The 27,280-nt window shown below is 38.4% G+C and overlaps 4 protein-coding genes across 10 annotated transcripts; 1 reads left to right on the top strand and 3 right to left on the bottom strand.

Moving 5' to 3' along the window:
* Nucleotides 1-469: 469 nt before the first annotated feature.
* LOC121235921 (E3 ubiquitin-protein ligase CCNB1IP1 homolog) lies at nucleotides 470-4,731 on the bottom strand. 6 transcript variants are annotated; one of them, XM_041132355.1, is made up of 10 exons: nucleotides 4,591-4,636; nucleotides 4,030-4,184; nucleotides 3,176-3,317; nucleotides 2,991-3,063; nucleotides 2,650-2,695; nucleotides 2,463-2,493; nucleotides 2,010-2,265; nucleotides 1,320-1,483; nucleotides 622-889; nucleotides 470-544 (listed from the first exon to the last, which is right to left on the bottom strand). In XM_041132355.1, the coding sequence occupies exons 3-10, from the start codon at nucleotides 3,243-3,245 to the stop codon at nucleotides 538-540; spliced, it is 915 nt and encodes a 304-aa protein (XP_040988289.1). In that variant the 5' UTR covers nucleotides 3,246-3,317; nucleotides 4,030-4,184; nucleotides 4,591-4,636; the 3' UTR covers nucleotides 470-537. The 6 variants fall into 6 exon arrangements, with proteins under 6 accessions (XP_040988289.1, XP_040988291.1, XP_040988294.1 ...); XM_041132357.1 differs by lacking the exon at nucleotides 4,030-4,184 and having other exon boundaries at nucleotides 4,591-4,731; XM_041132360.1 differs by lacking the exon at nucleotides 4,591-4,636 and having other exon boundaries at nucleotides 622-859; nucleotides 4,030-4,516.
* A 676-nt stretch (nucleotides 4,732-5,407) lies between these two features.
* Nucleotides 5,408-12,581, top strand: LOC121234887 (B-box zinc finger protein 22-like). The gene is given in 4 exon segments (XM_041131025.1): nucleotides 5,408-5,760; nucleotides 8,106-8,210; nucleotides 8,212-8,532; nucleotides 12,032-12,581. Coding segments are annotated over 4 exon segments (888 nt in total). The 5' UTR covers nucleotides 5,408-5,577; the 3' UTR covers nucleotides 12,311-12,581.
* A 1,021-nt stretch (nucleotides 12,582-13,602) lies between these two features.
* LOC121236221 (protein ROOT INITIATION DEFECTIVE 3-like) lies at nucleotides 13,603-15,248 on the bottom strand. Its single transcript, XM_041132761.1, has one exon. It carries the CDS (start codon nucleotides 14,972-14,974, stop codon nucleotides 13,685-13,687), a length of 1,290 nt encoding a protein of 429 aa, XP_040988695.1. The 5' UTR covers nucleotides 14,975-15,248; the 3' UTR covers nucleotides 13,603-13,684.
* A 1,342-nt stretch (nucleotides 15,249-16,590) lies between these two features.
* LOC121234773 (protein VTE6, chloroplastic-like) lies at nucleotides 16,591-27,254 on the bottom strand. 2 transcript variants are annotated; one of them, XM_041130864.1, is made up of 5 exons: nucleotides 26,841-27,254; nucleotides 19,629-19,882; nucleotides 18,415-18,538; nucleotides 17,603-17,707; nucleotides 16,591-16,982 (listed from the first exon to the last, which is right to left on the bottom strand). In XM_041130864.1, exons 1-5 carry the CDS (start codon nucleotides 27,084-27,086, stop codon nucleotides 16,896-16,898), a joined length of 816 nt encoding a protein of 271 aa, XP_040986798.1. In that variant the 5' UTR covers nucleotides 27,087-27,254; the 3' UTR covers nucleotides 16,591-16,895. The 2 variants fall into 2 exon arrangements, with proteins under 2 accessions (XP_040986798.1, XP_040986799.1); XM_041130865.1 differs by lacking the exon at nucleotides 17,603-17,707.
* Nucleotides 27,255-27,280: the final 26 nt, after the last annotated feature.

The following is a 27,280-nucleotide window of genomic DNA, read 5'->3' as shown; positions in this document are numbered from 1 at the left end:
TTGAATATATTTATGCTGTTGAAGAAACTTGTGTCTTTGGATGTGACTTTCAATATCGAGATCAAAGATTTTGACAACCACGAGCTTGAAATTTTGGGAGCTAAAAACTCGAGTGGAACCCAGCAATGTAGAGTTCTCAAGATTGGCTCATTGCCCTTTGGCGCGCAGACTCTCCCAAATATTTGAAGTTTAAGCAAATTGTAATTATCAGTTATTTACACACGTGATCTTATATTATCTCTTTGCAGGGCTTGGTAAGAAGATGGCTCAGTAAACTTTCAGATTCCTACCATCCAACAATGGGTAATTACAATAATATTTCCATGTATTTCTACTCTGTCTTTGTAATTCTTTAGTTGGCAGCTGATTCGCCCAAAAAAAGTAAGCTCGGCTGATCAGAACTTCAACAGGACTTCTGGTTCATGGTCCTTGAGAGATTTACATCAACCTTTTGCGTTTTTTCCTTTTTGGGTTGAAGTGAGGACAATGTATCAAACATCCCCAAATCTGTCAAATGGAAAACCCTCAACTTCAGGCCTAAAACCTGAAAGACAAAGAATTCATGACATTCCAGTAATAGGTAGCAGAGCGGAACTTGGCAGAATTAAGTTAGGGACTTACGTAAACATGTGAGGGCGGTTACGAGAGAGCTGAGGCCTCTTAATTGGGGAGAGTATCAAGTTCCTCAAAGTCGTTGAGGGGTTACTTGCTCCAGCTCCAAAAACAGCTTGAGAACTAACCCTTCTGTTACCGGCATCAGTTGGGATGGCTGGTTGTTTTGCTGGTGAGCCAACAGAGATATCAAAGGGGCCAGAGTTTGAGCTATTCTGCCTCGCTGGCCACACATCCTCTCTAGGCCCTGGAGTGTCAGGAGTGAAAAGCGGCCAACCTGCTAGAAATAAGTCAACTAGTTTTTGGAGAGATTTATGTTTTATTTTCGCAGATGAGATGAATTGAGATTAAAATTAAAAATTAAATAAAATATTATTAAAATATATATTTTTAATATTAGTTTTGTTTTGAGATTTGAAAAAATTGAATTGTTTATTTTATTTTGTGTAAGAATTTGAGAAAATTATAAGAATTAGATGAGATAAGATAAGATGAATTGCAAAAACAAACGAGACCGCAAAAATGGGTTACCAACTACAAAGCTATCTCATGATGGCATTGGAAGGCAAGACATTCTAACTATTACAAGCAAGCTTGGCAAATGAAAACTTGTTTTTCGGGTGACAATAGATGCCTCAAACTGTCTCCTGCAAATGTTAAAAACATTAAAAAAAAAAACCAGAGAAAAAAAAAAAAAAAAAGATTACCTTTTCTGACGGCGTCTCTGTTATCCAATATGTTAGCAGGGCTAGCGAACAAATCAGGTTCATTTCTTGGATAAAAGTTGCCAGCAGGCTGGATGGCCGATCGTTTCGTTGACTCATACTCACTTCTCAATTGATCATACATTTCATCTAGCTTTCTCTTCTGCCTGGTATTGAAATAGCATATTGTATCAAGGCCCAAGAACTAAAACATTTAAATTTCGGGATGATTGGAGAATGAGATGAGATGAGGAATATGTGAATAGTAATAAAATGGTTTGTGAATAATAGTGAAATTATTTGAATTAAGATGTTTTATTAGATTTTAGAAAATGAGATAAAAAAATTGAATAAAAATATTATAAAGTTAAAATATTGTTATAATATTATTTTTTAATATTATTTTTTAATATTATTTTTGTTTTGAAATTTTAAAAAATTGAATCGTTTTTTGTGTTTTGTTTTGGAGTTTGAAAAAGTTGTAATGATTAAATGAAAAAGTTAAAAATTTGACATTGAAAAGCATTTGTGTTTGAGTGATGTTTGAGAAATTTTAAGAAGATATGAGATGAGAAATTTTAAGAAGATATGAGATGAGATGAAACCATTTATATTCCCAAACAACCCCTATAAGTATCAGTAGTTGGTATCAGTGGGCCAGTGGCGAAAGATATGACAATAACAGAGGCTGACCTGGATTTCTCTGAGAACTTTTCCTGGAGCTCCTGCTTATCCTTTGACAAGCTCTCAATCTCTTGCTCCATCATTTGGCACCTCTTGGCCATTTTTTGGTATGCAGTATGCACCTGCTCCAGTTTTTCTGTGAACTTTTCTTGCATTGCTTCACATTTCTGCCGGCATTGAGCAACTATTCTGTTCATCTTGAACTGCATTTCCAATTCCTTTTGCCCGATGTAGAACATCACACTTCTGTATGCACTCTTCATCACTGAGTTTGTTCAAGGAAAGATGCATAGCCAACATCTTACAACATCTATTTCTTTTTTGGGAAAGTCCCTAACAACATTTACTAGACATACCGCTCATTTAATTTAATGTGATGCAGAGCAAGAGTGACATGCAAAATGTTTTGACATTTATGTTACTACCCTGTCTAATTCACGGGGGAATTTGATCAGAGGATACATATCTGTGGAGATATTCCAGCCATGGCCATCTACAACAGAATATGTTGCAAACATTAGCAATAAAAAGCACGTGGTAAGAAAAGAAGGGCAATAGTAGGGAGCATGGGTGGAATTCTTTGAATAAAGAACTAAAAGGTATGGAATTAGCTGAACATAGATAGCACTTCAAATATATGCTTGCTTACATTTATCCATTCATCGTTTGGATTGATATCCACAGGTTTCATAAGACTGACAAGTTGAAAATCAGAACAAGAGGAAATGAGATTGTAGATTGTTGTATTTAAGTCGGAATGAAAGAACAAAAAGAACAATGAGCGGAAGACACTCTTAATGATATTGCAGGTATAATGATATTGCGGCATCTTGTCTAGGTTTCCATAGAATTCCTCAAAAAGGTGAGAAAGGGAAAATAAATCTAGAATCACATTTTCTTATGTTTGATTCTACGTGTGCACTCCAGGACATGTAGGCAATTGACTATTTCAAGAAAATAAATATTCAAACCACGTCAAAAACCTATTACCTCTTAGAGAGCACTTGGTCACAAATGGGACATGCTCCATCGTTACTGAGGATCTTGCTAGCATCATCCGTGCCTTTTTTGCTGTAAAGGAAAATTTATGCAAAAGCACCAACTGATGCAGTTTACAGTTTACTGAACTAAAAAGAAGAGAAGCCAAAAGGAAAATTTTCTTTAAGCTTGGATACACAGAAGGTGACCACATGTGGTGGAAATGGCTCGCCCTTCCAGCTCTCGCCAACACGCATTGCATCTCATTTCAGCTGTTGGTAATAATCTTTGACTTCATGGCATATATTGGGCTCATAGGAACTGTTAATCACCATACAACTGGGAAGAGATATTCAAATAAAGTTTAGGCCTCCCATTCAGAATTTTTCAAAACTAAGAATCAATTTCCTTTCAAGTCCCTTAAAAGGGTGCGACAAGCTCCGCAAAATAAGCAATGACGAGCAAAGCAAAGCAAAAGATTTATCCCAATAGAGGCAAACTTATGTAATCTCTGACTTTGATTGAAAACTAGGAAACAGCATAAAACAGCCCTTCTGGATTGCAGAAAATTATAAAAAAAAAAAAAAATCTACTGAAGTATTCACAGTAGAAGTACATGCATCAGCGGTTTTGAAATCCTTAGTTAGCGTTTGAATAGTGAGTTGAAAAGAGATGAGTTGAGATTAAAGTTGAAAGCCTAATAAAATATTGTTAGAATATTATTTTTTAATATTATTATTGTTTTGAGATTCGAAAAAGTTGAATTATTTATAATATTTTGTGTAAGATTTTGGAAAAATTGTAATGATAAGATGAAATGAGATGAAACATTTTCACTATCCAAACGGAGCTTAATCTTTGCTGCTAGCCAGCCGCACACTTAAATTGAATTAATGCACGAAAGTTTTTTGTCAAATTGATGCAAAGCATTGGGCGTGAAATTCAAACCATAACAATTGAAATTTGATTGATAAAGGACCAGTTTTTGGTCAAAAAGCATGTCATTGCAATTTTTCTTAAAGATGCTCAAAATGACAACGTTCAGATGTACCTTCTCAAAGTCAGAAATAGCTCCAGCAATCGGGATGAAAATGGATTTGGATTAAAAAAGATCCTCCAGAAAAACCAGAAATCTTAAATCATGCTCCATGTAGATTACAGGATCTATGGAGGTGGGCTAGGAAAGAACTTCAACGAAGATGAGTTCTGATAACATAGAATTTGAACTATTAATGCAGCTCTAGTCGTACAGAAATTTAATTGAATAACTTATCATCACTCTATTTTCCCGCACTAAACTTCGTACGAAAAGTAATACCACCTGCTTTCTCAGAGAAGAATCCATTGTCATTTCAGATCAATATATCTGGTGCTATAATATGCAGGAATATACATAATACTTAACACAAATCACCTTCAAACCTTGAATTATCGACTCAGCTAAACTAAGTCGTAGAGCTGCATTTTGTTTAATCAGGAATTTATCAGTTCTCAGGTCCTAAACGGTAAATAATCTATTCTTCAGAAGCTCAAATTATTTTCTTATGCTGCATTTTCTCGGAAACCAAACAGAGTTAATTAGGGCATTTTATGCTTGTAATTAGAGCCATACCTAAAATCATGAATAATCATTGCTTGTCGATCAAACGCTCACAAAAACTCCTGCAATTTGCAAAGTCGAAACCAAGAGATACATGAAGTCGAAGAAAAATACCAGCAAAAAGAGGATAATATGATTCCCAACTAATCTCCAACTTCAAGCTCTGATAAATACCCAAAAACATCAAGAAGAAAAAGGCGGGAAACTCTGAGGAAGCTGCGGGATTCTCAGAGTGTGGTGGAATAGAAGCTCAAGAATTTCCTCTAAGGTCAGAAAAAAGGATCAACAGAATGAAATGGATCCAGAATACTGAGAAGAAATCTTTGAGCAGTTTTACCTTGAAACTCACTCGCTAAGATCTATTGCGCACGAAAATAGAAGGGAGCTTGAATCTTTTTGAGACTTTTCCTTTTTCTCCTTTCATTCTTTCGGATCGAAGAGAGGGCGGAGATAATACGCATTAAGCATGAGTGCGTGAGACTCGAGATTTAGGATCGAAGATTTGGCTCGAAAAGTTCTTGCTCGGTTCGGTTGCTCTGAAGGCAACGGTTGTGGATATGAAAAAATGAAGTTAAGAACAGTTATGGCCTTATGGGGGGAGTTGCAATAGAAAACGGGCCGGTTCGGGTCGTTTTGGAACCAGTTTTATCATTTATGTCCTCTAACTAGCGAGTGGAATAATGCGTGTTGTACGAAATGTGTGAAAGAGGGAGAGTAAAGTCTTACAGCCAAGAGACAGCTAGGTCGGTCTCCCAGGCCACGACACGATCCAGAGCGCGCCACGTGTACAGAGTCCCAACGCAACCTCTAAAAAAAAAAAAAATTATCGACGGTCGTCGCTCAGGTCGGTCCCCCCTCTTAAACCCTCCCTCCACTTATACGATATTACGATTTCCCAATCCCAATTTCTAGGATTTCGATTCCTCCATCGCCCTCAGTTATCCTGAATTCCTTTCCCAGGAACAGGATTTTAGCTGGAGAGTTGGATAGGGGGTAGGGATGAAGATACAGTGCAACGTGTGCGAGGCAGCGGAGGCGGCGGTGCTGTGCTGCGCGGACGAGGCGGCACTGTGTTGGGCCTGCGACGAGAAGATTCACACGGCCAACAAGCTCGCTAGCATGCACCAGAGAGTCCCTCTCTCGAGCTCATCCTCTCAGATGCCCAAGTGTGATATCTGCCAGGTATACTTTTACCTACATCTGTAGATTAACACTTGAGAATATCTGAGCCTGGTTTCTGAGTCATTCTGGAGCGCTTCATGTTTAATTCTCATCTCTCTCTCTCTCTCTCTCTCTCTCCGTGTGTGGTTTTAGATTTTGGTATTTTTTTTCACTGCGGTTGGTTGCTGCGAAAAGACTGATTTGGTCTGTTTCTGAACTTCATGTCTTCAGCCTGTGTTGCTTGCAGACATGGAAGTTAAATTGATGTCTTCATTGTATGTTTTATAATGTGTGTTGGGGTTCACGTCACAGGCGATGGAGAGTTTGCCTCAAATAAATCAAGTAGCGCTAGAATGGAAACGAATAGAAAAGGAAATCAGAATCTGACGTTTCTCGGTGATGGAATTCCTCTCAAACGATAGTGAATGTGTAAACCCACTGAAAAGAGGGTTTGCATGCTATATTGGCTTGGAGAAATTTATGGCATATGGGGTTGAACATGCCTGTGCATGTCAGGCATGCAAATTGTAGTATGAGCATTCGAGAAGGTAGGCAATGAGTTCTAAGTGTTAGAGAAAGTTTTGGTTATAGCAAATGAGGTGGAACGTAAGAACTAGGAAGTTAGAAGTGAACAAAAAAAAAAGTTGATCTTGTAAAGAAGATACAACCACCTTTTTAGTGGAAGGCTATCTATATAAAGAGAAGGGATGCAGGTTTTATATGAGGTGATTTCTGTGAAGAGGGTAGAATTCGGATGGCATAAATACAAGCAGGGTGGAACTTCTTGGATTGGGTCAAGAAAGGTGGAGTGCTTTGATCATGAGGTCTAATCAGCTGTATGAGGGAAGATGTTGGGTATGGCAGATGGGATCACTTGGAATGGGCGTCTTTTGTGATTTAATGATTTAGAAAGATACTCTAATAGTTGGGGATTAAAGAGGATTCAATTCTATAGAACTTTCTTTCCATTTAGCAACATAGATAAAGGAAGGTGGATGAGATTCATGCCATTCTTCTGTCAGAAATTTCTATTGCAGATGTTAAAAATAGCTGTACTTTTGTGGATTGGCTAGTCTGTGGGGCTAGACCATTATACCTCGACGTACAGAAGAGAGATTAAATGCCAGGTAATAATTGTCCAGTGTGTTACTTGACTTTACCTTCTGCAGTCATCTCTTTAGCAAGTGTGCACAGTGAAGATATTTAAAACCCAAGAGGAATATGCAACTTGCAAAAATCCAGATTTTATAGATAAAATTACTCGACTATTTAGAATATGTCAGAAGGGGCTATGAATTTCATTCTCATCGCAATTGACCCCACACAGCTGAGTGAGAGCCCATGCGGAATCTTTTACTTTTGGCTGTATATATGTGGCTAAGCTTAACTTTGTTTTACCTCCTTGACTTTGAAAAGCTGCACTGCATCTTACAGTTTGGATTATTTTGATGCATTTTGGTGAACTGATCTAGTGATATGACATCATCATTTATTTGTTTATATGGAGTATGGACGTTAGAAGTAGAAGAGTTTGAGTGTGGTTTTACCAATATGTACAATCCACAAGGATGCAACAAGATTATTGTGGTGCGGAAAAGGAGAAGGGATAGCTTGCAACTAAAGTGCAAAATAGATGTTAATGTAGCATAATTTCAAGTGTCCTCAAAATGTTTCAACTTAATCCAAACAGAAAGGAAGTGTAATTTCTTGAATATCGGGAAGGTATCTTACTTATAAAGAGGGATCTTGGAATAAAGTATCATAATAAGGAGTGAAATTTTAATTTATCCATAATTTTTTTAAGAAAAAAAATGAATGTTTAAGCTATTTGGTTTTCAAAATTGTGATGGTCACACACATTCTACTTTTATTTTCTTGTTTCACGCCAATTTGTTTTTGTGTTTCATCAAATTTTGTTAAAGTTTACTTCATAGAATATTTTTCAAGATTATTTAGTACTTATACATTCTGAATTCACCTTTTGAGAAGTCTTTATGAAACAAGAGCACATGTTTAATTCTTTTCCTTTAGACAGCTTCTATTGACTTGAATGGGCTTAATCCCCATGATTTTCTTGTGTCGTTTTTAGATAGTTGCCTATCTTGTATACATCTTGTGCACATGGATTCCGCTGTTTGCAGTTTTTAATGATATTTATATTACTTATAATAAATGTTGAGTTTTGGCCTTTGACAATATCCTTTTTTATATGTATGCTTCCTCAATGAATATGCACACATATGTTACTAAAAGATAATCGAGAAAGTTGCCACCTCCTTGTAATATCTTTTTCTTGTTTCTTTGTCTTTTAAAAAAATCTACTACTATTTTGATAAACTTTTGCTGATATGTGAAACCCATTACAGGAGACAGTTGGCTACTTCTTTTGTCTAGAGGATCGAGCTTTACTCTGCAGAAAATGTGATGTTGCCATACATACAGCGAATGCTTATGTATCTGCGCACCAGAGGTTTTTTGCTAACTGGGGTAAAAGTTGGTCTTGAACCTACTGAACCCGTTGCTTCCTCTTCCTCAGGGAAGTCTGTCTCTAGAGAAAAAGTCCCAGAATCTGAAGCTCGCTCTTTTTCTAGAAGGGACTCGTTGCCCTTGGCTGGGCAATACAATGAAGTATTACCCAACCCTGTTGGTGGAGTTGGGGACTTTGCATCATCAAAGGTGTTGTATACTGGGGGCTCCTTTGCTGGAATCATCCCCCAATGGCCTATAGATGAATATCTTGGACTTCCTGAATACAATCAGAACTATGGCTACTTAGACAATGGATCATCTAAGGTATGGGTATGCTTGTAGCTATCTGTTACACATTAGATTGAAGGCCATGTATTTTTTTTTTTTTTATAAGTAAAAATTTATTAATATCAATAGGCATAACCAAGAACACTAACACTAGGTGTATACAAGAGAGAACACCTAGCCCATAATAGAGTACCCCTAATGATCAGTAAGTCCATCCAATATCCACCAAGCCCGATTGGGACAAAACGCTCCTTCCCACAACAAAGCGACTGTAACTACCCAACCCCTTGTTTCCACAAAACTAAGACACCACCCAAAACTCTCTTAGAAGCTACATTCTACATACTATACCCGAAACTAAGACTACACCCCTTCCTACAAGGACGGAGGAAGGCTTCATGCCCTCCCTCTAGTCTTCCCTCGACTTGAACTACCTCCCTTAGTGTCGTAATTGATTGTCCAAATAAGACGCTTTAACTCCCTGCTCTTTTTAAATCTTGATTTCGTTTCAAGTAAGTGACCCGCCTCATTAGCAATGAGTAGTGCTGTGAATTGGTTGTCAAATCCTCCACATGTAAATCCCCACACACTGCTGTATTTTGTTAACCTTTTGCAGAACCCAATCCAATGATGAACCAGCTAACGGAGGAAGAGATATCAAGGGGACATCATCTTCCCCAGACTCAGCTCCCAACTGTACACCAGGCCCTAAACATTCCTCCTCGCAAGGCACCAACGACAAGCCCAAAATTTCCTCCACACCATCCCTTGCATTCAAATGTCATACCTCCTCAACAACACCTTTGTTACTGTCACAAGATGCCCGAAAAGAGATACCGACAAATTGGTTCTCTTTGTTATGAGTGGTGAGGCCATGGTCACCATTGGAGGTTTTAGGTTGGCAGCAAACCCACAAATTTCCACCTCCAACGTGGGTGTTTTCATTTCTTCGGCGAGAACTGGAGATGTGTCACCCCCCGACGATCCATTATGTGCCACTTCAGCAAACCCTACATCTCCCTCAAGCCTCGGCATTACACTTAGCTCCGGTGAGGGGTGCCATTGTTTCTTCAGGGAGAACGCTGACAAGTGGCAGAGGGCATTCCATTTCGGCTGTCTCTACGCCGATACTAGAACCCACTTCGAATGACCTTGTTTTACTTTTGACCCTCCACACTCCTCTAGATCTGGTTATAGGGACTGGGCCGAACCCGACTTTCTGTTTTCTTTTATCTGATTTTAATGAATTCGAGCCTATCTTGAATTCTCTCTCATTGGGCCTTACGACCTTGTTACCTCCAGCTGAAAGCGAGTCTATTTTCATAGATAAAAAAGCAACCATTTCCTCCAATTCGACAAGTTGGTTTTTCATCTCCTTTAATGTACTAAGCATCTCTCTTTCAGCCATATTGCCATAGTCAGACTCCTTCTACTGGTTCTGACCTTGCATGGTTTGCATAGTCTCCAGGCCACTTTCACAGTTCCCCTTCTTGCCCCTGGAATCAAATTGAGTAGCCAAAGCCTAACCCTTCTTCAGAGTTGCCGCATATGATCGTCTCGCCACCACCATTGTGCTTGGGTCTATTTGTTTCACCTCCAAATTAATGTTCTGATGATCGGATGTCTTCTCTTGGCTTTCATGCCATGACCCATCATCAGGTATGGATAAAAACATAGCAGCAGCTCTACGTAACTTGACAGAAAATTTCTCCCAACCTAGCTCTTCATACCCTTCCGGAATGACTAGATCACTCTGCCTGCCTCCTTCACCATATTTAGTAATAGTCAGGTATCTACCATGTACATTGGAGCCTCGTTGAGCCACAAAGGCTCTATTACTTCGTGCAAGTGTTTTGTGAATTCCAAGTTTCTCTCCGCCTGTAACATTGCTTCCACCGTAGCCACAACCCACCCTATACCATTACGACCCATAACTACAGACCTCCAAACCCTTTTGCTCTTCTCGACAATATTTATTGAGGACCCGCATGTTTCTGGTGAAAGCTCAAAGCCTTTTTTTCCATCCAAAAGTGCACAATCTAACCCATCTCAATCAAACCTTTGGTTTCAAATGCAAAGGCTCCCAAGCTCCATTCCTCTTTGTTGCCTCGACAAGGAGAGAGAGAGAGAGAGAGAGAGAGAGAGAGAGAGCACTGCAAATCTGAACTCCCAGCGAGGAGAGAGATTGCTGCAGATTTGAACTCCCAGATCTGTGATTTACCTCCATGAAACGCCCGATGAGAGATAGCTCCTGTCACCAAAGAAGATCTCGACACCGGAGTACTCCCAAAAGAGTCACCGGACGCCGTTGACTTTTCTTGTGTCGACGACGCTGCCAACTTGGCCGTTGGGTGTTTGGGATGCGACACCATGCACTTAGGGCTCACGGGACAGATAGATCTTGATGTCGGAGTTCTCCCAGCACAGTCGCCATACGCCGGCGACTCTTTGTGTCGATAGCACAGTCAACAGAGCCATTGGTAGTAGCGCCACCGCTTTTCCTAGGAGCCGTCCAATCTTAACTTTTCCCAATAGAATCTGAACTTGACCTTTGACTAGTAAACTAAGTCCTAGGAGCCCCGTGAGCCCTAGTTGAAAAATTGAACTAGACTTGTGGAGGTGCTGCCAGAATTTGGAGGCCATGTATTAGCAAGTGTTTCCTTTGCACATTAGCTTGTTGCTTTGGGAGTGTGAATTTATTTCTACTAGGATGGCCATCGATGATTTCTATATCAGACTGGTTGACAGGCATGTGGACATTGCTTGTAATTTGTAAGACAATGGATTATAGTCCGAGGCGTCGGTTTGAATGTTATATATGGATTGCAGTAGTGTGGTGAATCTCTCTTGTCATGAAATTGATTTTCGATTAAACATTCAAACCACCTTTAGTGATGTAGTTCTGTCTTAAGTTTTTAAGATTTGCACTTTGCATTAGCTGATCAGAGTGGGTTACATGAATTGCTGATGGAAATTTCAACATTAATTATTCTCTATAACTAGGAAGGATGTGGATCTTCGAGAACTTGCTCTTAAATTAGAGAAGTTTCATATTAATGAGTATATAATTTATTGTAAAATATGCACTTATTATGGTAGTATATCTTTCTTATCCTCTCCTATTGTAATCCGTCTGCAACAAATTTTTTCCCCTAATTTTTTTTATTATTGATGAGGAAATTGTTTACCTAAAATAATAGACATGTCTTCTAAAGTCAATGACATGTTTGAATTGGAAGACATGTTTAACTTGGAACAGCTATCATGTATCGTGTTAGTATCTGTGATCCTCTATGTTCAATATTAAGTCTGAGGTGTGTTTGTGGAATTTCACGAGTCTGCCTCACTTCTCTTTAGAAGTATCAATGCTAGTTGATTTTGCTAGCTCCTGGTTGTATACGGATATATGCAAATTGGTATGCAGTTTGAAACTTTGTCATAGATTTGGTCTTGCATGATCTTGTTGTTTCACCTGTGCATACATCAGTCATGGTCAACATTTTAGCCTTTTTTGATTGATGATTAATTGCACCAGGCTGATAGTGGCAAGCTTGGGGAATCCGATTCCCCAATTTTAAGAGCTTTTGAGGAAGAACTGGATGATGATGAGTGCTTGGGTCAGGTGCCAGAGGCCTCATGGGCTGTGCCACAGGTCCCTTCTCCACCTACTGCCTCAGGGCTATACTGGCCGAAAAACTATCAGAATGCATTGGAGGGTACCGTTTTTGTTCCTGATATATGCCACTCGCGTGCTCAGAATCCCATTCATTATCAGCATAATGGTACAATCTCAAAACGGAGGAGACAACTCTAATCCCTTGCTGCTAAGTTCCATAACTTGGATGTCTCTGTGTTTTGACTGCACCTGGTTTGGGCAGGGTGTGCTAATAGAATTGTTAGATATTGTCCTCCTTCAGAGCCTAGTAAGTAGTTTAAAGTTTGAACTCTGTTTGTAATTCCAACTACACGTTTGTTATTTGAACTGTCACTTCCCTCTGTAATTAGATATTTCTGATTTTCCACTTACATTTTGGGGTTTGTGAGATCTTGCAATAAACGACGTGTTGGTCCTTACCGGACGAAGATATTGAGCTGTTATCACCATTGATGTTGCCATGCCCCCAACCGTTGTCGTGGAAAATGACTCTCTGCCATCATGTTAATAAAAGATTACCTCTCCTTTTCGAATTTGCTCGCCACAATGGCGGTGCCAATACCTTCTGCTCAAAAAGATCGTAAGATTATTATTATTGGTTTGGAATCAAATAGTTATTGGTTGAAATTTAGGCTGCGTTTGGATACAGAAACGGTTTCATTTCATCTCATCATTATAATTTTTTCAAATTTTCATACAAAATATAATAAACAATTTAACTTTTTTAAATTTCAAAATAATAATAATATTAAAAAATAATATCTTAATAATAATTTTTTTAACTTTTATTTAAAACTATTTCATCTCATCTCACTCCTTAATATTCATTTTGTCCTTTGTCCATCTACTTCAAAAGTTTCTGTCGTTACTGCGTTTGAAATTGAAGTTATTCTCCATTTTTCTGAGCTTCCCAATTTGATTTTAGGCCCTTCGCTTCTCAATACAATGGGAATGTGAATTTGACCCTGATTTTTAATCTATGTTACCAATTAGTATGGAGTGGTAATTTCAAGCATATTTTGGGCCAATTTAAATACAACGCTCTCTGTTTTATTATTATTATTATTATTATTATTAATTTTTTTGTTGCAAGTATAGGAGTAGGCTTTCTCAAATTCTCGAGGATTTCACTGCGTCTTGAACTCTCTGTGTTAATTGTTATCGATCGTCTGGTCAATTACATGCAAGATGGCATAAAATTTATTATACAGCCTTAAACGTCCGTCGTTTCCACTTTGTATGTATAAGTACCAAACCAATATGTCATAAAGTGTAGGGGCAAAAAAAAAAAAAAAAAAAGCAGAATCATTCTTATTAATATAGTGAATTGTTCAAGGTAATGGGTCTTTTTAAAAGACACCAATCTGTATTGTATTAGGTTATAATTTAAGTGAAGTCAATGAATTTGGCTTATTTCTTTGTTTGTTTGTGCTTTTAAATGAGATTAAAAAGAACCATCAAATCAGTTGTGCTGCTTTCTTATTTGTTTGGATAACAAACTTAGCTACTTAAAGTTTACATGACATCTTTCTCTTACTCACCACCTGTGCCGGTGCCTGCCTTGGCTTCTTTGAGAATGAGTTCCAAGAGCTTCTCGTACATATCGATGGCAGATTCAAGCATGTCAATGGCTCTGCTCCTGTCCTTTGCCACCAAAGTCAATATCTCTTCCATTTCTAGTGTCTGCTTTATGGGAAAACTCAACTCTCTACCAGAAAGACTTCGATTCCCTGATTCATCAGTTGCAGAAGTCCCTCCAACACCATGCCCCTTGCCATAACTAATCCTCCCTATGCTCACCACCATATCACTAATGCTCCCCATCTCATTTTTAAGAGCCATAATGATCTCTCCCGTCGTGATTACCCGAATCCATACACTTCCATCTTCTGCTGCAGATACCAAATTCCGCCCCTCATTTGTTATCCCTAAAGATATGACTGCCCCATCATGTTTTTGGGTCCATTTCACCAGTTCCCCCCCATGGCTAACAAGTTTTTTACTTCCAACCAACAATGTTCCCTTGTAAACAGAACCATCTAACCCTGCTGCATGAAACTCAGACTCTGTTGGGTCTAGTGCAACTCCAAAAATTATGCATGGGAATGCCACTGTCCTAAGATGTGTCCCACGTGAAAGATTCCAGAACTTACATGTACAATCCAATGAGCAAGAGATTATTGTGGAGTTGCAGAGCCCCACTCCAAGAGTAATGTCAGTAACTGAATCAGCATGTGCTGGAAATCGATGCAGTATGATATTGCCTCCATTCTCATTTGTTGAGGCCTCTACAAGTAGAAAGATTGGGACAACAACAAGAGCACCATCATCGCCACCCGAAATCAAGAGTGATCCATCATTACTGATTTTGAGGCAAGAGACAGGTTTTTCATGAGCGGGAAGTGATTTGAGTAGGTTCCCTGAGGGGAGTGACAGGGCATGGATACTGCCTGAAAGGCCACCAGCAAAGAGATACAAACCATCGGAAGTGGCAGTGATAGGAGCAACAGGTTCGGGGAGAGGAAGGTGGTGGAAGGCAGTTGAAGACCACCAATTATAGAGGTGGATGGAACCAGAGGCTGTGGCGGGGGAGATATGAGAGGCAGCAATGAAAGTTTTCCCAACAAGGACAAGCCCTTGACGAGGTGATCGGCTGCCAATAAAGCTGGCTAGAATGGCACCTGAGGAGGCATCGTAGGCGATAATGGGGCCATCAGGAGAACTAGTGAGGATAATTTCATGAGAGGAAGATGACATTTTTTTGGCAGGCAGAGACAGTGTGAGAATAGAAGGTTGGTTGAGGTGGGAAAACAAGAAGGGCATGTTTAAGGTTCTGGGGCGTTGAAAACTAGGTGCTCATCATCAACTTTGGCATCTTCTGGCAATAGGTGCTGGGGAGTCATTTGTGTTGAAGTTGCTTACATGAATTTGCCTCTATCTTTCATTTAATTAATGGTTTTGGGCGTAAAACCTGTTGATATATGGAGCTGTGCTTTTTTCGCCTTTAATAAATATTATGATTATTGCAACAGAATCACAAATTTCTCAGATCTTTCAACAGTAAGAAATTAATTAGAGGTAGAAGTGGGTCCTACCCTAATAAATTTAGTTTACTTTTTCTTTCCTTTCCAATAGAATTGGACCAATCCATTATTTTGTAAGACATTTATTGTAAAAGGGGTGCCTAATTAATTAAATACATTATGTTGTAAAACATTTTTCATACGAGTTGTCTTTATCATGAACTTTCAAAAAGAGTAGTGATGATATTCACTTTTGGACAGCAACTTTTTCCTTATTATTTTATAGAAGTTAACAGAAAAAAAAAATAAAAAAATAAAAAAAAAAAAATTTGGAAAGTTATCTTTTTACGGCTCAAAAGGTTGAAAGTGAGGTCTAATTAAACGGTATCATCTTTCCTTGCATTCAACCACGCAAGAACAACGTGGGTTTATCACATGTTTGCCTTTCATCATCGACTCTGTTTGTTTAACACCAGGATGAACTTATTAGAGGATAATTGAAAGGATAAATGTTATAATCACAAATAGATTTTACAAAAATAAATATACAAACTGACATAATTTTATATAATGCGTTAGGTCTACTTTATAATAAAAATAACTTTATAATTTAACGTACCACATCAAACAAGCCTCGTCAGTTTATAGATTTACTTTTATAAGATTTGTTAGTGGTTAAAGCATTTCTCAATTGAAAAATATTTTAATTAATTTTCACCCATCCATCAATCAAGGTCCAAAATATGAAAGAAAAATGTGTTTCCACGACTCTTACCTCCTAGTCAATTCTGTTCCTCTTAATCTAGACCTACTCGACTCCCTCAAACTATCGATCGAGTCACTTCTTTCCACTCGCCTTACAAGGACCTAGTGTACTATCTGCTTTAGATAGTCATCTTCCTCTCCCTATCTTTACTTTTCACTCGCTTCCTCTCGCTTCCTCTCGTCTTTTACTCAAGTAGCTCTTCTCGGTTGCTCAACAGCTTATCCTTGAGGCTGCCTACCTTTCGTTCTCTTGTGTGGCCTAGCTTTGATCCGTAGGAGTTAGGGCAAGATCTGTTCCTATCTAATGGAATACTATTGGATCAAATGACAAAGACATTGTTGAAAAAAAGACAGAAAATTGGAGTCATGTAACAAAATAAAGGTCTCCCATTCCTTAACTAGAAAGATGGTTGCTTCCTCTATATGTTCAAGCAAAGAACAACTAGAAGCTAGCCTTTGTCTAGTAAACGTTAGGAGATTACAAAGAAAACGATTACTAAAAGAATAATGAATAACATTTTTCATAAAAAATATTCGAGCTAATATCCTATTAGAGTACCCGAGTCCTTAACAGTGAAATTGTTGTCAATAACAAACAAAAAGGTGAAATGAAGAGGATATAAGAAAAAAATAAGATAAATTGCAATCTTCCAACTATAAGAGGATTGATATTTTCCCAAATTAAAAAAAAAAAAAAATGTTTTGTTACAGCTTGTGGGGTGAAAGATCCAATGTATGTTGCACCAAGGTCTACAAAAAATTGGAAGCAATATTAACATCACATCCACGGTAGGAATCAAGTATACATATTCTTGAAGTTGTTTTTTTTTTTTTTTTAATCAAATGAAATGGAAACAATAAGAATGAGGAAAGTTAATGGCATCCTGTCTGTACGTTTCTGGAGGTCATTAATTCTTGATCTTAACCAATTCACTGATGTCAGGTGAATTTACATGTCAGTTTCGGAAAACAACCTGCTGCATGAGGACGGCTATAATGCTGCCCATGGATATATTGATAATATTGACAACATCATTGTTGAGCTGCAAAACAGAGCAGAAAGATGACCTTAGGAACCAGAGTTCATGAAAGTGAAAGACAGAAGCAGACTAGCATGTCAGGCTAAAAGAGAGTGAGAAAGGGGCTCGATTGTAGAGTTAACTCAGTTAAGCAACAATAATATAAGAAAAAATGGACCCAATGAAATTTTTCATAATCCAATTATACAAAGTGGTAGAATGCTGAACATTAGAACTTTGTTGCCACATTCCCCCCACCCCCAAGAACAAAAAAACAAAGCAATGAACTGATATGACGAATTTACAATGTTGATGACTTATTTCTGATCTCAGCCACCGGCCCACCATTACCCAAGTTTTTGGGCTGATAACTTCAAATATATGAATCCTGTTAGTCAACCATGCCACAGCAAAACCAGAAAAAAAGCCACACCTTCAAAACTTCTACACGAACTTGCCTATATTCTTAATTAATTCAAAGTTCAGGCTGACTAATGGTATATTTACTATGTCATACAGAACCCAGAACCTCATATTCAAACAAACAGAACACCTCCACCACACACCGATCAGAATTTATAACGAATAGGACTGGAAAGGTTTGCAGAACAATTAACCAGGTAATAATTGGAATGGCTGCCTACCCATTGAAATCCTTCCTTCTCCTGAAGCGCAGCACCTATTATGCTTTCCCCAACATTAGCAATCTGGGAAGCTATTAGGCATATTATAGCTTCAGCTGCACCTAGCTGTTTCAACAAATATCCCCCCAAAAAAACATATCTCTCATGAAGACCAAAGTTTTAATTATTAAGCTGAGACAGTAATCTGAAATAGTAGTTAAAAGCGAGCTAGATACAGGAATGCAATATCACCCATGTCCAAGAAGTCATAAAAGTTAACCTATTAATTCTTATCCAACAAATTAGAATAATGATTCCTTAAATTAATGTCAAAAAGCTTAATACATTTGATAATTCTTACGTTTGAACAGTCTCATATTCTAGGAGAGACTTTTCAATGAACAAAGACTTCTCTTTTCTTTCCCTTTTTATTTTGTTTAATTATATTTATAATAAAGTAGGACATTTTAACAATTAGTTATGATATTAAATGTAAATCAAATGCATCCTTGAGATTCAGTCAAAGAAACTTGATTATTTATAAGCCTGAATATTCACAAAGCTACAACACATCATATGGTAGATAATAAACTAAATTAGTAAAAAATCAAAGATATTTTTGCTTAGTTGCATAAAAAATATTGTTTCATTAAAAAAACGTAATGAATAAACAGTGATAACGAAAAGGATGGCCTTAATCCTTAAGAAACAAAGTGTTTTAGTTGTAAACTTCATTAATATCAATACAGTCGTGTGGTCAAGACTCTTGAAAAATGAAAGCAAGTTTCCAATAAAAAGCACTAATAATAGAGTGACAAGATAGTAAAGGGTACCTCACCCATGACACAACTACCAAAGGAAAGAAGAAATGATGCCAAAAATCCAGCAATGGTTCCCTCGACACTCACAGCCCCTTCTGTTCCCCTTGGGACTACCTTAAGCGTGGTAACTAAATACCTGATCAGAAGCAAAGATCAAAATACACACAAGTAAAAAGTATCCAAACAACGTTTTATTTAGGAGAAGCCATGTGCTGCTTTGAGCAAGGCCCACATATGGCAAACAATAAACCTTTTTTTACTAAGGATTCAAGTTACACATTGACTCACCAGATACACTGCAAGAACTACAAACTTGATGTGATATCAACATGCATTACTTAATCAGCTACCCATATAGCTCACTACCATATCTATTTTTTTAGCCTACTTTTAATAACTACGGGAACTATAAAAGTGCTTCAAAAGCCTAAACAAACTTTAGTCAATTGGCTTATGCTAATAAGCTGCATTATATCATGTATTCAAAAGTTAATCCAAGATTAGCTATGCATTTATTTTTCTATTTCTATTATGTTCCAACACATTTCATACGGTTGGCCACAGTATTGGAACATTCCTACCACAACTATAGTCCACCCATTGAACTTTTGTCCATGACAGATCAAAGTGATGTCATTCCAAAGTTATACGATGCATTACAATTACATATATTAGAACCAAAGGCTAATTAGACAAAATTATCAATGGTTCAGCAATTTTAACCATATGGTGATTTCACAGATAGCACATCACAAATTATGATTCTAAAACCTTGCTGCTGAAATTTGGTTCATGGTAGACTAACCTTAATAGCTTTATAAAAATCTTCAAAAGATTGAGTAATGATACTGGCTCTATAACAGGGTTTAGAATTCCACCAAAATCTACTTTTGAATTTATTTATGAGTGAACTAAGAAGAGCATTAATAACTATTTTGATTGGCACTGGGTGTCCGGGAACAGCGTCCCCACTAATCCCAAGGGTACACAAGCCCTTGGCAAGGAGTTTCCCACAAGTGCACCTTGGATAATTCAAGGAGAAAATCTCTCAGTCCGATAGCCCCTAGAGATTGTTTGCACCCAAGGGGATTTGAACCTTAGACCTAGGAGGAGCATACCCCCAATCCCAAGGCCTTTACCACTTGAGCCAACCCCTAGGGGTTAAGATGAGCATTAATAACATAAAACTAAATTGCCCAAACCACACCAGAAGATGCATTACTTACGTTGTTTTGCCATATGCCTTCCCTATCTCACTTGAGACAGTATCACTCAACTTTGTACAAAAGCTGGCAACAAATCCGAGTTTCCAAACCTGAGAAAATGCCTCTCCCCCAACTCCAAAGATTGAAAGAAAAGCACAGAAGCAACCAGCAGCACTGGAACCAATAACACTAGCTGGTCCTCTCCTTCCTTTTCTCTTCTCAGCAACCCCCTGAGCCTCCTTTTGTGCCATTTTCACTTTTGTTGCCGCTGTGCCCTACCAGATTTTAAAATATATACATATCATTTAGAAATAGTCACTGTAAAGGAACCTTTTTTTTTCAGTCAGGAAATAAACTTCAAAAATCATTTTTATGCTTTTGGTACAATCACATCATAGAATAACTAGATATCGACTTAGAATACACCAACAAAAACCACCATTAATAGACAAACACATGAACAATGCAAACACTAGGCTATCAACGAGCAATGAGGAAATAAACTTATTTGAGCAGAGTGAAAAAAAAAATTGTGGGTACTGCACGACTCAGATTGTATTCAAGAATAGCTTGCTTAGTAATATTATTTATACCTTGGACCTTATTTTTTAGCATTATTCTATGACTTAATTTTTAACAAGTATTTTATAATTTAGTTAAGTTGCAAAACAATTAAATGAGTCAAAAAGCTGTTAGGGGAGTGTCAAGAAGAATAAGGCAAACTGCAAAATCTGATCCAATTTAGCAGAATCGATTAGTTAACATGTTGGTTAACCGTATTCTGAAACACAGAAAAAAAATCATAGGCTTATCAAATTATCTATCGAGCTATGTGCATAAGGATGTTGTGCTCAGCCTAGAATACAATCATGAATTTGAAAGTACCAGAAATTCCTAGAGGCAACGAACACTCTCACAATGGTAAGCACTTTCATCCCTACTTGATGCTTTCCAGGCCAAGTAGGTCTTCTTGTAGGGGGTTTGGGGGGTTCAGCTGTCAGTTTGTGCAGTAGTTTCTGTTGTCTAATCCCCCGAGGGGGACTTTGGGGGATAACGATCCTTTCTAATATATAATCAATAAGCTATGAGTTTAGTAGTAAGTAGTATGAGGAACTACCAACTAGCTAATAGGAAATAAGAGAGCAAGGACAGAACAGAACTCATTAGAGCTAACCATGGTAGCTAGTCGAATGTAGGAGATAATATAACTGTCAAAAAAGAGTGACGTAGATAGTAAAAAAAGTAAAATATTGGTTATGTAGAAGTTGTGAATTTAGATTTCTTAGGTTTACCAGAAATTATGTTTGTAATATGCTAAACTGTCGAAAGAATTCAAGTAGAAATCTATTTTCCCATGCTTTTCTTGGTTAACCGCCAAGCTACCCTAGTAAGGCCTCATTTGGTTACATAAATGAGATGATTTGAGATAAAAGTTGAAAATTGAATAAAACATTATTAGAATATTATTTTTTAATATTATTTTTGTTTTAGGATTTGAAAATTTTGGATTATTTATTATATTTTGTGTGCGAGTTTGGAAAAATTGTAACGATTATATGAGATGAGATACCTAAAGTTTATATAATTTTTTTTTTTACTAGTGTAAAGGTTATACAATCCCAGGTTCAAATAAAGCGGAAAGTCAAAAGTCTCAATTGTCAGTATCCATGGGTGATGGGTCCAAGTACCTCCAACAGTGGATCTTTGTAGTAGTAGGTTATACAGGCTTTGCTTTAGAAAGGGGTCAGTAGAAACTACTGTAAGCCTATATTTAGGAGGTTGATCTCTCACTTAAATTCTGTAAAACGATTAGGAGGGCGATCCCTCACTTCAGATTCTGTAAAACGGAAGTGAAAAAATGTATAAGAAAAATAAAGCAGTTAAACCCCCAAAATTTTTTTAAAAAAAAAGGATCACATTGCCGGTGTAAGTGAAACAAGTCAACACGATATTTTGGAAGAAGCAACATGATTGCAGGTTGCCTTATCTATTGAGATTCTCTGCTCTTGACTTCGGTGCCTTCTGATTTGCGCATAGCTGGCCTTCCTCTCTTCTTTATTTCTTTACCCTTTTAAGTTGTATTCTCTCCTTTCTTGTCAATATTCATTCCTTGTACAGAGTACAATGTGATCAAATGTATATCGGTATATAAATGAAATATAACTTACGGGTGGTAAGTTGAACCAATACTTTTTCACAAAATCTTTCATGTACCAGAGCCCCTATAGCTCAAGCCTCCAACGTTCCTGTTCCCTTTGTTCTTCATCAATGGCTTCTGCTAACTCAACTGCTCCTTTGGCCTTCTCTCAACCAAACTTCTCTCAGTTAGTTTCGGTTAAGATGGACGGTACAAATGATCTCAATTGGGTCTCCCAGTTGCTACCTGTTTTGCGCAGCAATGACTTGCTTGGATTTGTGGATGGTTCTAAGCCCTGTTATGAGCAATTTGCTTGTGACTCTGAAGGAAAGCCGACCAAGGCTATCAATCCTGAGTATACTCTGGAATGAGAAGGACTAGTTTGTTTTGGGTTGGCTCAATGCTACACTGACCGATAAGGTCCTCCCCTTGTTTTTGGCATAAGTTCGGCCAAACAAGTATGGGATTCACTGGCCAAAGATATGCATCACACTCACCAGCACATGTCAACCATCTCAAACGCCAACTACAAACTCTTCAACAAGGGAGTGCTACTTGCACTGACTATTTGGCCTCAGTTAAGACTACCGCCGATCAACTTGTTGTTGTCGGCAAGCCAATGGGTGAGGATGATCTCCTTTCCTATGTTTTGAGTGGATTAAATCCTATTTTCAATCCTTTTGTCACTTCCATCTCTTTTGCCTTACGTTATGGTCCCATGAGTTTTGATGATTTCCAATTAGAATTATTGTCTTATGAACTTATGATTGAAGGCCAAATAAAGGCCACGGAGCAACCAGCTTTTGCAATGCTTGCTGGAAAGAATCACAACCAGGGAAGTCAACTACAGTCAATTTTGCTACAAGTCAAATTTTCCTTCAAACTTCCCTCCCAAAAAGGGACCACGGCAAGGCCAGCACAAGCCACCTTATTCTAAGCCACAGCAGCAACCTGTCAAGCCTAACGAATCCTCTTCAAACTTTATGTCCAATGACAACTCCTATAATCGCACTCCATGTCAAATTTGTGGAAAGACAAGCCACCAAGCCTTGGATTGTTATCATCGTATGAACTATAGTTATCAAGGACGACATCCACCAACACAACTTGCTGCCATGGTTGCTCAAAGCGACACTGTCCATGAAGAGGAGAACTTGTGGTATGCGGACTCAGGCGCAAATCAGCACATTACTATTGACATTGCTAATTTGTCTTTGTAGGAAACGTATACTGGTAAAGATTCGGTGGCTGTAGGTAACAAATCTGGCCTTCCCATCTCCAATATTGGCTCCTTTTCTATACAAACTCCACAAAAACAATTCTCCTTTCAAGATGTGTTGCATTGTCCTAATGCCATGATTAACTTGCTTTCTATCAATAAGTTTTGTGTGGATAATCAATGTTATTTTCTTCTAACTGACACTCATTTCTTTGTCAAGGACAAGACCTCAGGAAGAACACTTCTGGGTGGACCAAGTAAAGGTGGACTCTACCCTATCGCATTGAATGAATTTTCTCAAAATAATTGCCGTGCACGTGTAGCTCTCTTTGGGATCAAAACCTCTATTGATGTGTGGCACGCTAGGCTTGGACATCCTTCCTCTCAAGTGACCAAGCACATTATTTCTACTTTCAAGCTACCCGTTGTTGGGTCCTTTTCTCAAAAGTCTGTTTGTTCGTCCTATCAATTAGGCAAAAGTAAACGATTACCGTTTACTCAATCTGAAGAGTGTCTATTAGTCCATTGGAACTTGTCCATTCCGATGTTTGGGTCTCTCCTATTTATTCTATAAGTGGTTGTCGGTACTATGTTATTTTTGTAGACAATTTTTCTCGATTTACATGGATGTATCCTATTTCCACTAAATCATAAGTTTTTCATTGTTTCGTTAAATTCAAAATGTTAGTGGAAAATCTCTTCCCTTGCAAGATTAAACAATTTCAATCCGATAATGGTGGAGAATATACATCTAATCAATTTATTTCTTTTCTTAATTCCCATGGTATTCTTCACCGCCTCACTTGTCCATGCACCTCTCAGCAAAATGGGATTGCCGAAAGAAAACATCGACACATAATGGAGATTGGATTATCCTTATTGGCTCAATCCAATCTTTTACAAAAATTTTGGGTCGACGCTTTTTCAACTACAATTTTCTTAACTAATCGCCTCCCTACTCCAACTCTACAATCGAACTCTCCTTATAGTCTTCTTCTAAAGCGACCACCAGATTACTCTCATCTTAAATCCTTTGGGTGTGCTTGCTATCCCCTTCTTCGACCCTAAAATTCCAACAAGCTCGCCTTCCGTAGTAAGCAGTGCATTTTTATTGGTTACTCTTCTAATCATCGAGGTTATCGTTGTCTTGATCCCATCTCAAAGAAAGTCTATTTGTCACAGCATGTTATTTTTTATGAAAAAAATTTTCCAGCCAAGGATAAGTCCACTCTTGCTCCTCCACAAGGAAACTTTTCTCATGAGGTAAGTTCTACACTCTTTCCTTCTACGGTGCCCACTTCTACATTGCCTACACATTATGTGCTCACTTCCACAAATTTGGTGCCCACCTCACACGAAATTCTTGGACCTCCCTCCACCGAAAATCTCTCATCCAATTTAATTTTTGATCCTCCTAATTTGTCTCCCACCGATCCATACCTTCCTCTCTTGAAGAAATTGACTCACTTACATCTCTTCCCCACACAAATCTTGAGCCCACCTCACGTCCCAGACCTCTCGTGCCATCCTTAGACAAACCCCATTCATCTGCTTTAGACACCTCTTCCATCGAATATCTCTCCTCAAATCACTCCACCGATTCATTTTTACCACACATCAATTCTCTCCCTCCATCTCACCAAGTTGTGACTCGTTCAAAACTGGTTCCTCACGACCCAAGCACTTTCCAGATTATGTCACAAACTATTCCACTTGACATCCCATAACCACCTTGGCCACAGTTCCCTTACCTAAAGCACCTTTGAATTTTTCACAAAATATTGTTTCTGCAGAGTGGAAGAAGGCGATGGATGAGGAATATGTTGCTTTGATTGCCAATAATACTTGGACTATTTGTCCTCGTCCTCTTCATCACAATATTATTGCCACTAAATGGGTCTATAAAACTAAACCAAAGGAGGATGGTTCCCTTGATCAGTGCAAAGCACGGCTAGTGGCTAAGGGGTTTAATCAAATTAGTGGCATTGATTTTTCAAAGACTTTTAGTCTTTTTATTAAACCCACTACAGTCAGAATTGTTCTAGCTCTTGTCATGTTCTTTGATTGGGATATTAAGCAATCGGATGTGTCCAATGCTTTTCTTCATGGCACTCTTGAAGAGGAGGTCTATATTTCACAACCTCAAGGCTATGTTGACTCGCAACACCCCGATTGTGTGTGTTGTCTTAATAAAGCTCTCTATGGCTTAAAACAAGCCCCTCGGGCTTGGTTCAATCGATTTTCTCAATGTCTTTTGGAGCCTGGTTTTCAAGGCTCTTCTGTTGATTACTCTCTTTTCACTTATCACAAATCTGACATTCATGTTTTTCTTCTAGTACATGTGGATGACATTCTCATTACTTGAAAATGAGAATGTCATCCATTTACTTGAATGTTGATTACTCTCTTCTGTTTTACTTGAAAGACTTGGGGTCTCTCCATTATTTTCTCGGCATTCAAGTTACTAGGGACTCTCACGGGTTGCACCTTCGCCAGTCTAAATACATTTTGGACATCTTGGATCGTGCTCATATGGTTGGTGCTAAACCATATTCCGCCCCTTGCACCTCCGACTCCAAGCTTGCCGCCTCAAGTGGCAAGCCTCTTCCCCATGCTACTGTGTATCGACAGATTGTTGGTGCACTTCAATATTGCACCCTTACACATCCAGAGATTGCTTACTCCGTTAATCAACTTTGCTAGCATCTTCACTCTCCCACCACTACTCACTGGACGGCAACTAAACGTGTTCTTCGCTATCTCAAGGGTACGGTTGATCATGGTCTCATGTTCTCCAAAGGCACTCTCTAGTGAAATGCTTTTAGTGACTCTGATTGGGCAGATGATCCTGATGATCATCGCTCCACCATTGGTTTTGGTATCTTCTTCGGTTCTTGCTTAATTTCTTGGTGTGCCAAGAAACAACCCGTGGTGGCTCGCTCTAGCACCGAAGTTGAATGTCGGGCTTTAGATTTTTTTTTTTTTTATAAGTTAAAAATATCGGGCTTTAGCAATGACAGTGGCCGAGCTCTATTGGATTCACATGGTCCTTAAAGATCTTCATATCTCCCTTGCTACGGTTCCTCACATTTGGTGTGATAATCTCGGCGCTATTGCTCTTGCTTCCAATCCCCTTTTTCATGCTCGTACCAAGCATGTTGAAATGGATGTTCATTTTATTAGAGAGAAAGTTATTAACAAGGATGTGCTGATTAAATTTCTCTCCACGTATGATCAGATAGCCGATATCTTCACTAAGGGCCTCACTTCTTCTCGGTTTCTATTCCTCAAATCCAAGCTCCTGGTTGGCCTTCCCCCCATTCACTTGAGGGGGGATGTAAGCGAAACAAGTCAACACGATATTTTGGAAGAAGCAACGTGATTGCATATCTATCGAGATTCTCTGCTCTTGACTTTGGTGCACTGATTCGGTGCCTTCTGATTTGCACATAGCTGGCCTTCCTCTCTTCTTTATTTCTTTACCTTTTTAAGTTGTATTCTTTCCTTTCTTGTCAATATTCATTCCTTGTACAGAGTACAATGTGATCAAATGTATATCAGTATATAGATGAAATATAGCTTACGGGTTTTGGTAAGTTGAACCAATACCTTTTCACAAAATCTTTCAGCCGGATCGTGTAATAGAATTCTTTTCTCACTAACCAAGAACATGCTACCAAAAAATGTTCATGAAAGAAATAAACTGAAAAAAAAAAGTATAAAATCCTATTAAAAGGAAGAAAATTCGGAACCCACAACCCAAATCAACAAAAATTAACAGAATACTAACTATCAGAAAAATGTGCAAAAAAATCAAATAAATACACACAGTGAGTGAGTGAGAAAGCTAGATTTTGTTTTCTTGTTGTTGGCTTACAATGATGAAGTAAGTGGCAACGAGAAGGAAACCCGGGGGACCAAAGGCACGCCAAGTGAGATTGCCCAAAAGGAAAGCAGCACCAATGCCTGAAAGAGATAGCCCGGAGACCAGAATTGGTGAACCCAAAACAAAAATGAAGAGATTGTTGAGGAGGGCGGACTGCCACGTGGGAGGGGAGGACCGGATCACCTTCATTGCCTCCAATAGCGCGCTCTGCACGCTGCCTGCATGGGTCGCCATCATCTTTGGAGTTCTACAAGAGTCAGCGTTCGAACTAGGGTTTTGGAAGAGAATTATGGTCCCTTTGAAGAGGGTTTTGGAGAGTGGGGAGCGGAGGGACTGAAATAGGTCTCAGTTGAAGAAGAGATGACAGAGACGAAGCCATCGTTCCTTGCTTTTGTTTGGTTTTTTTTTTTTTCATCCCTTGATCGGTATCT

Source organism: Juglans microcarpa x Juglans regia, chromosome 6D, assembly GCF_004785595.1.
Source record: "Juglans microcarpa x Juglans regia isolate MS1-56 chromosome 6D, Jm3101_v1.0, whole genome shotgun sequence".
In the NCBI taxonomy this organism is placed as follows: domain Eukaryota; kingdom Viridiplantae; phylum Streptophyta; class Magnoliopsida; order Fagales; family Juglandaceae; genus Juglans; species Juglans microcarpa x Juglans regia.
The sequence above is the reverse complement of the archived record's forward strand: the minus strand, read 5'-3'. Positions and strand labels throughout refer to the sequence as shown.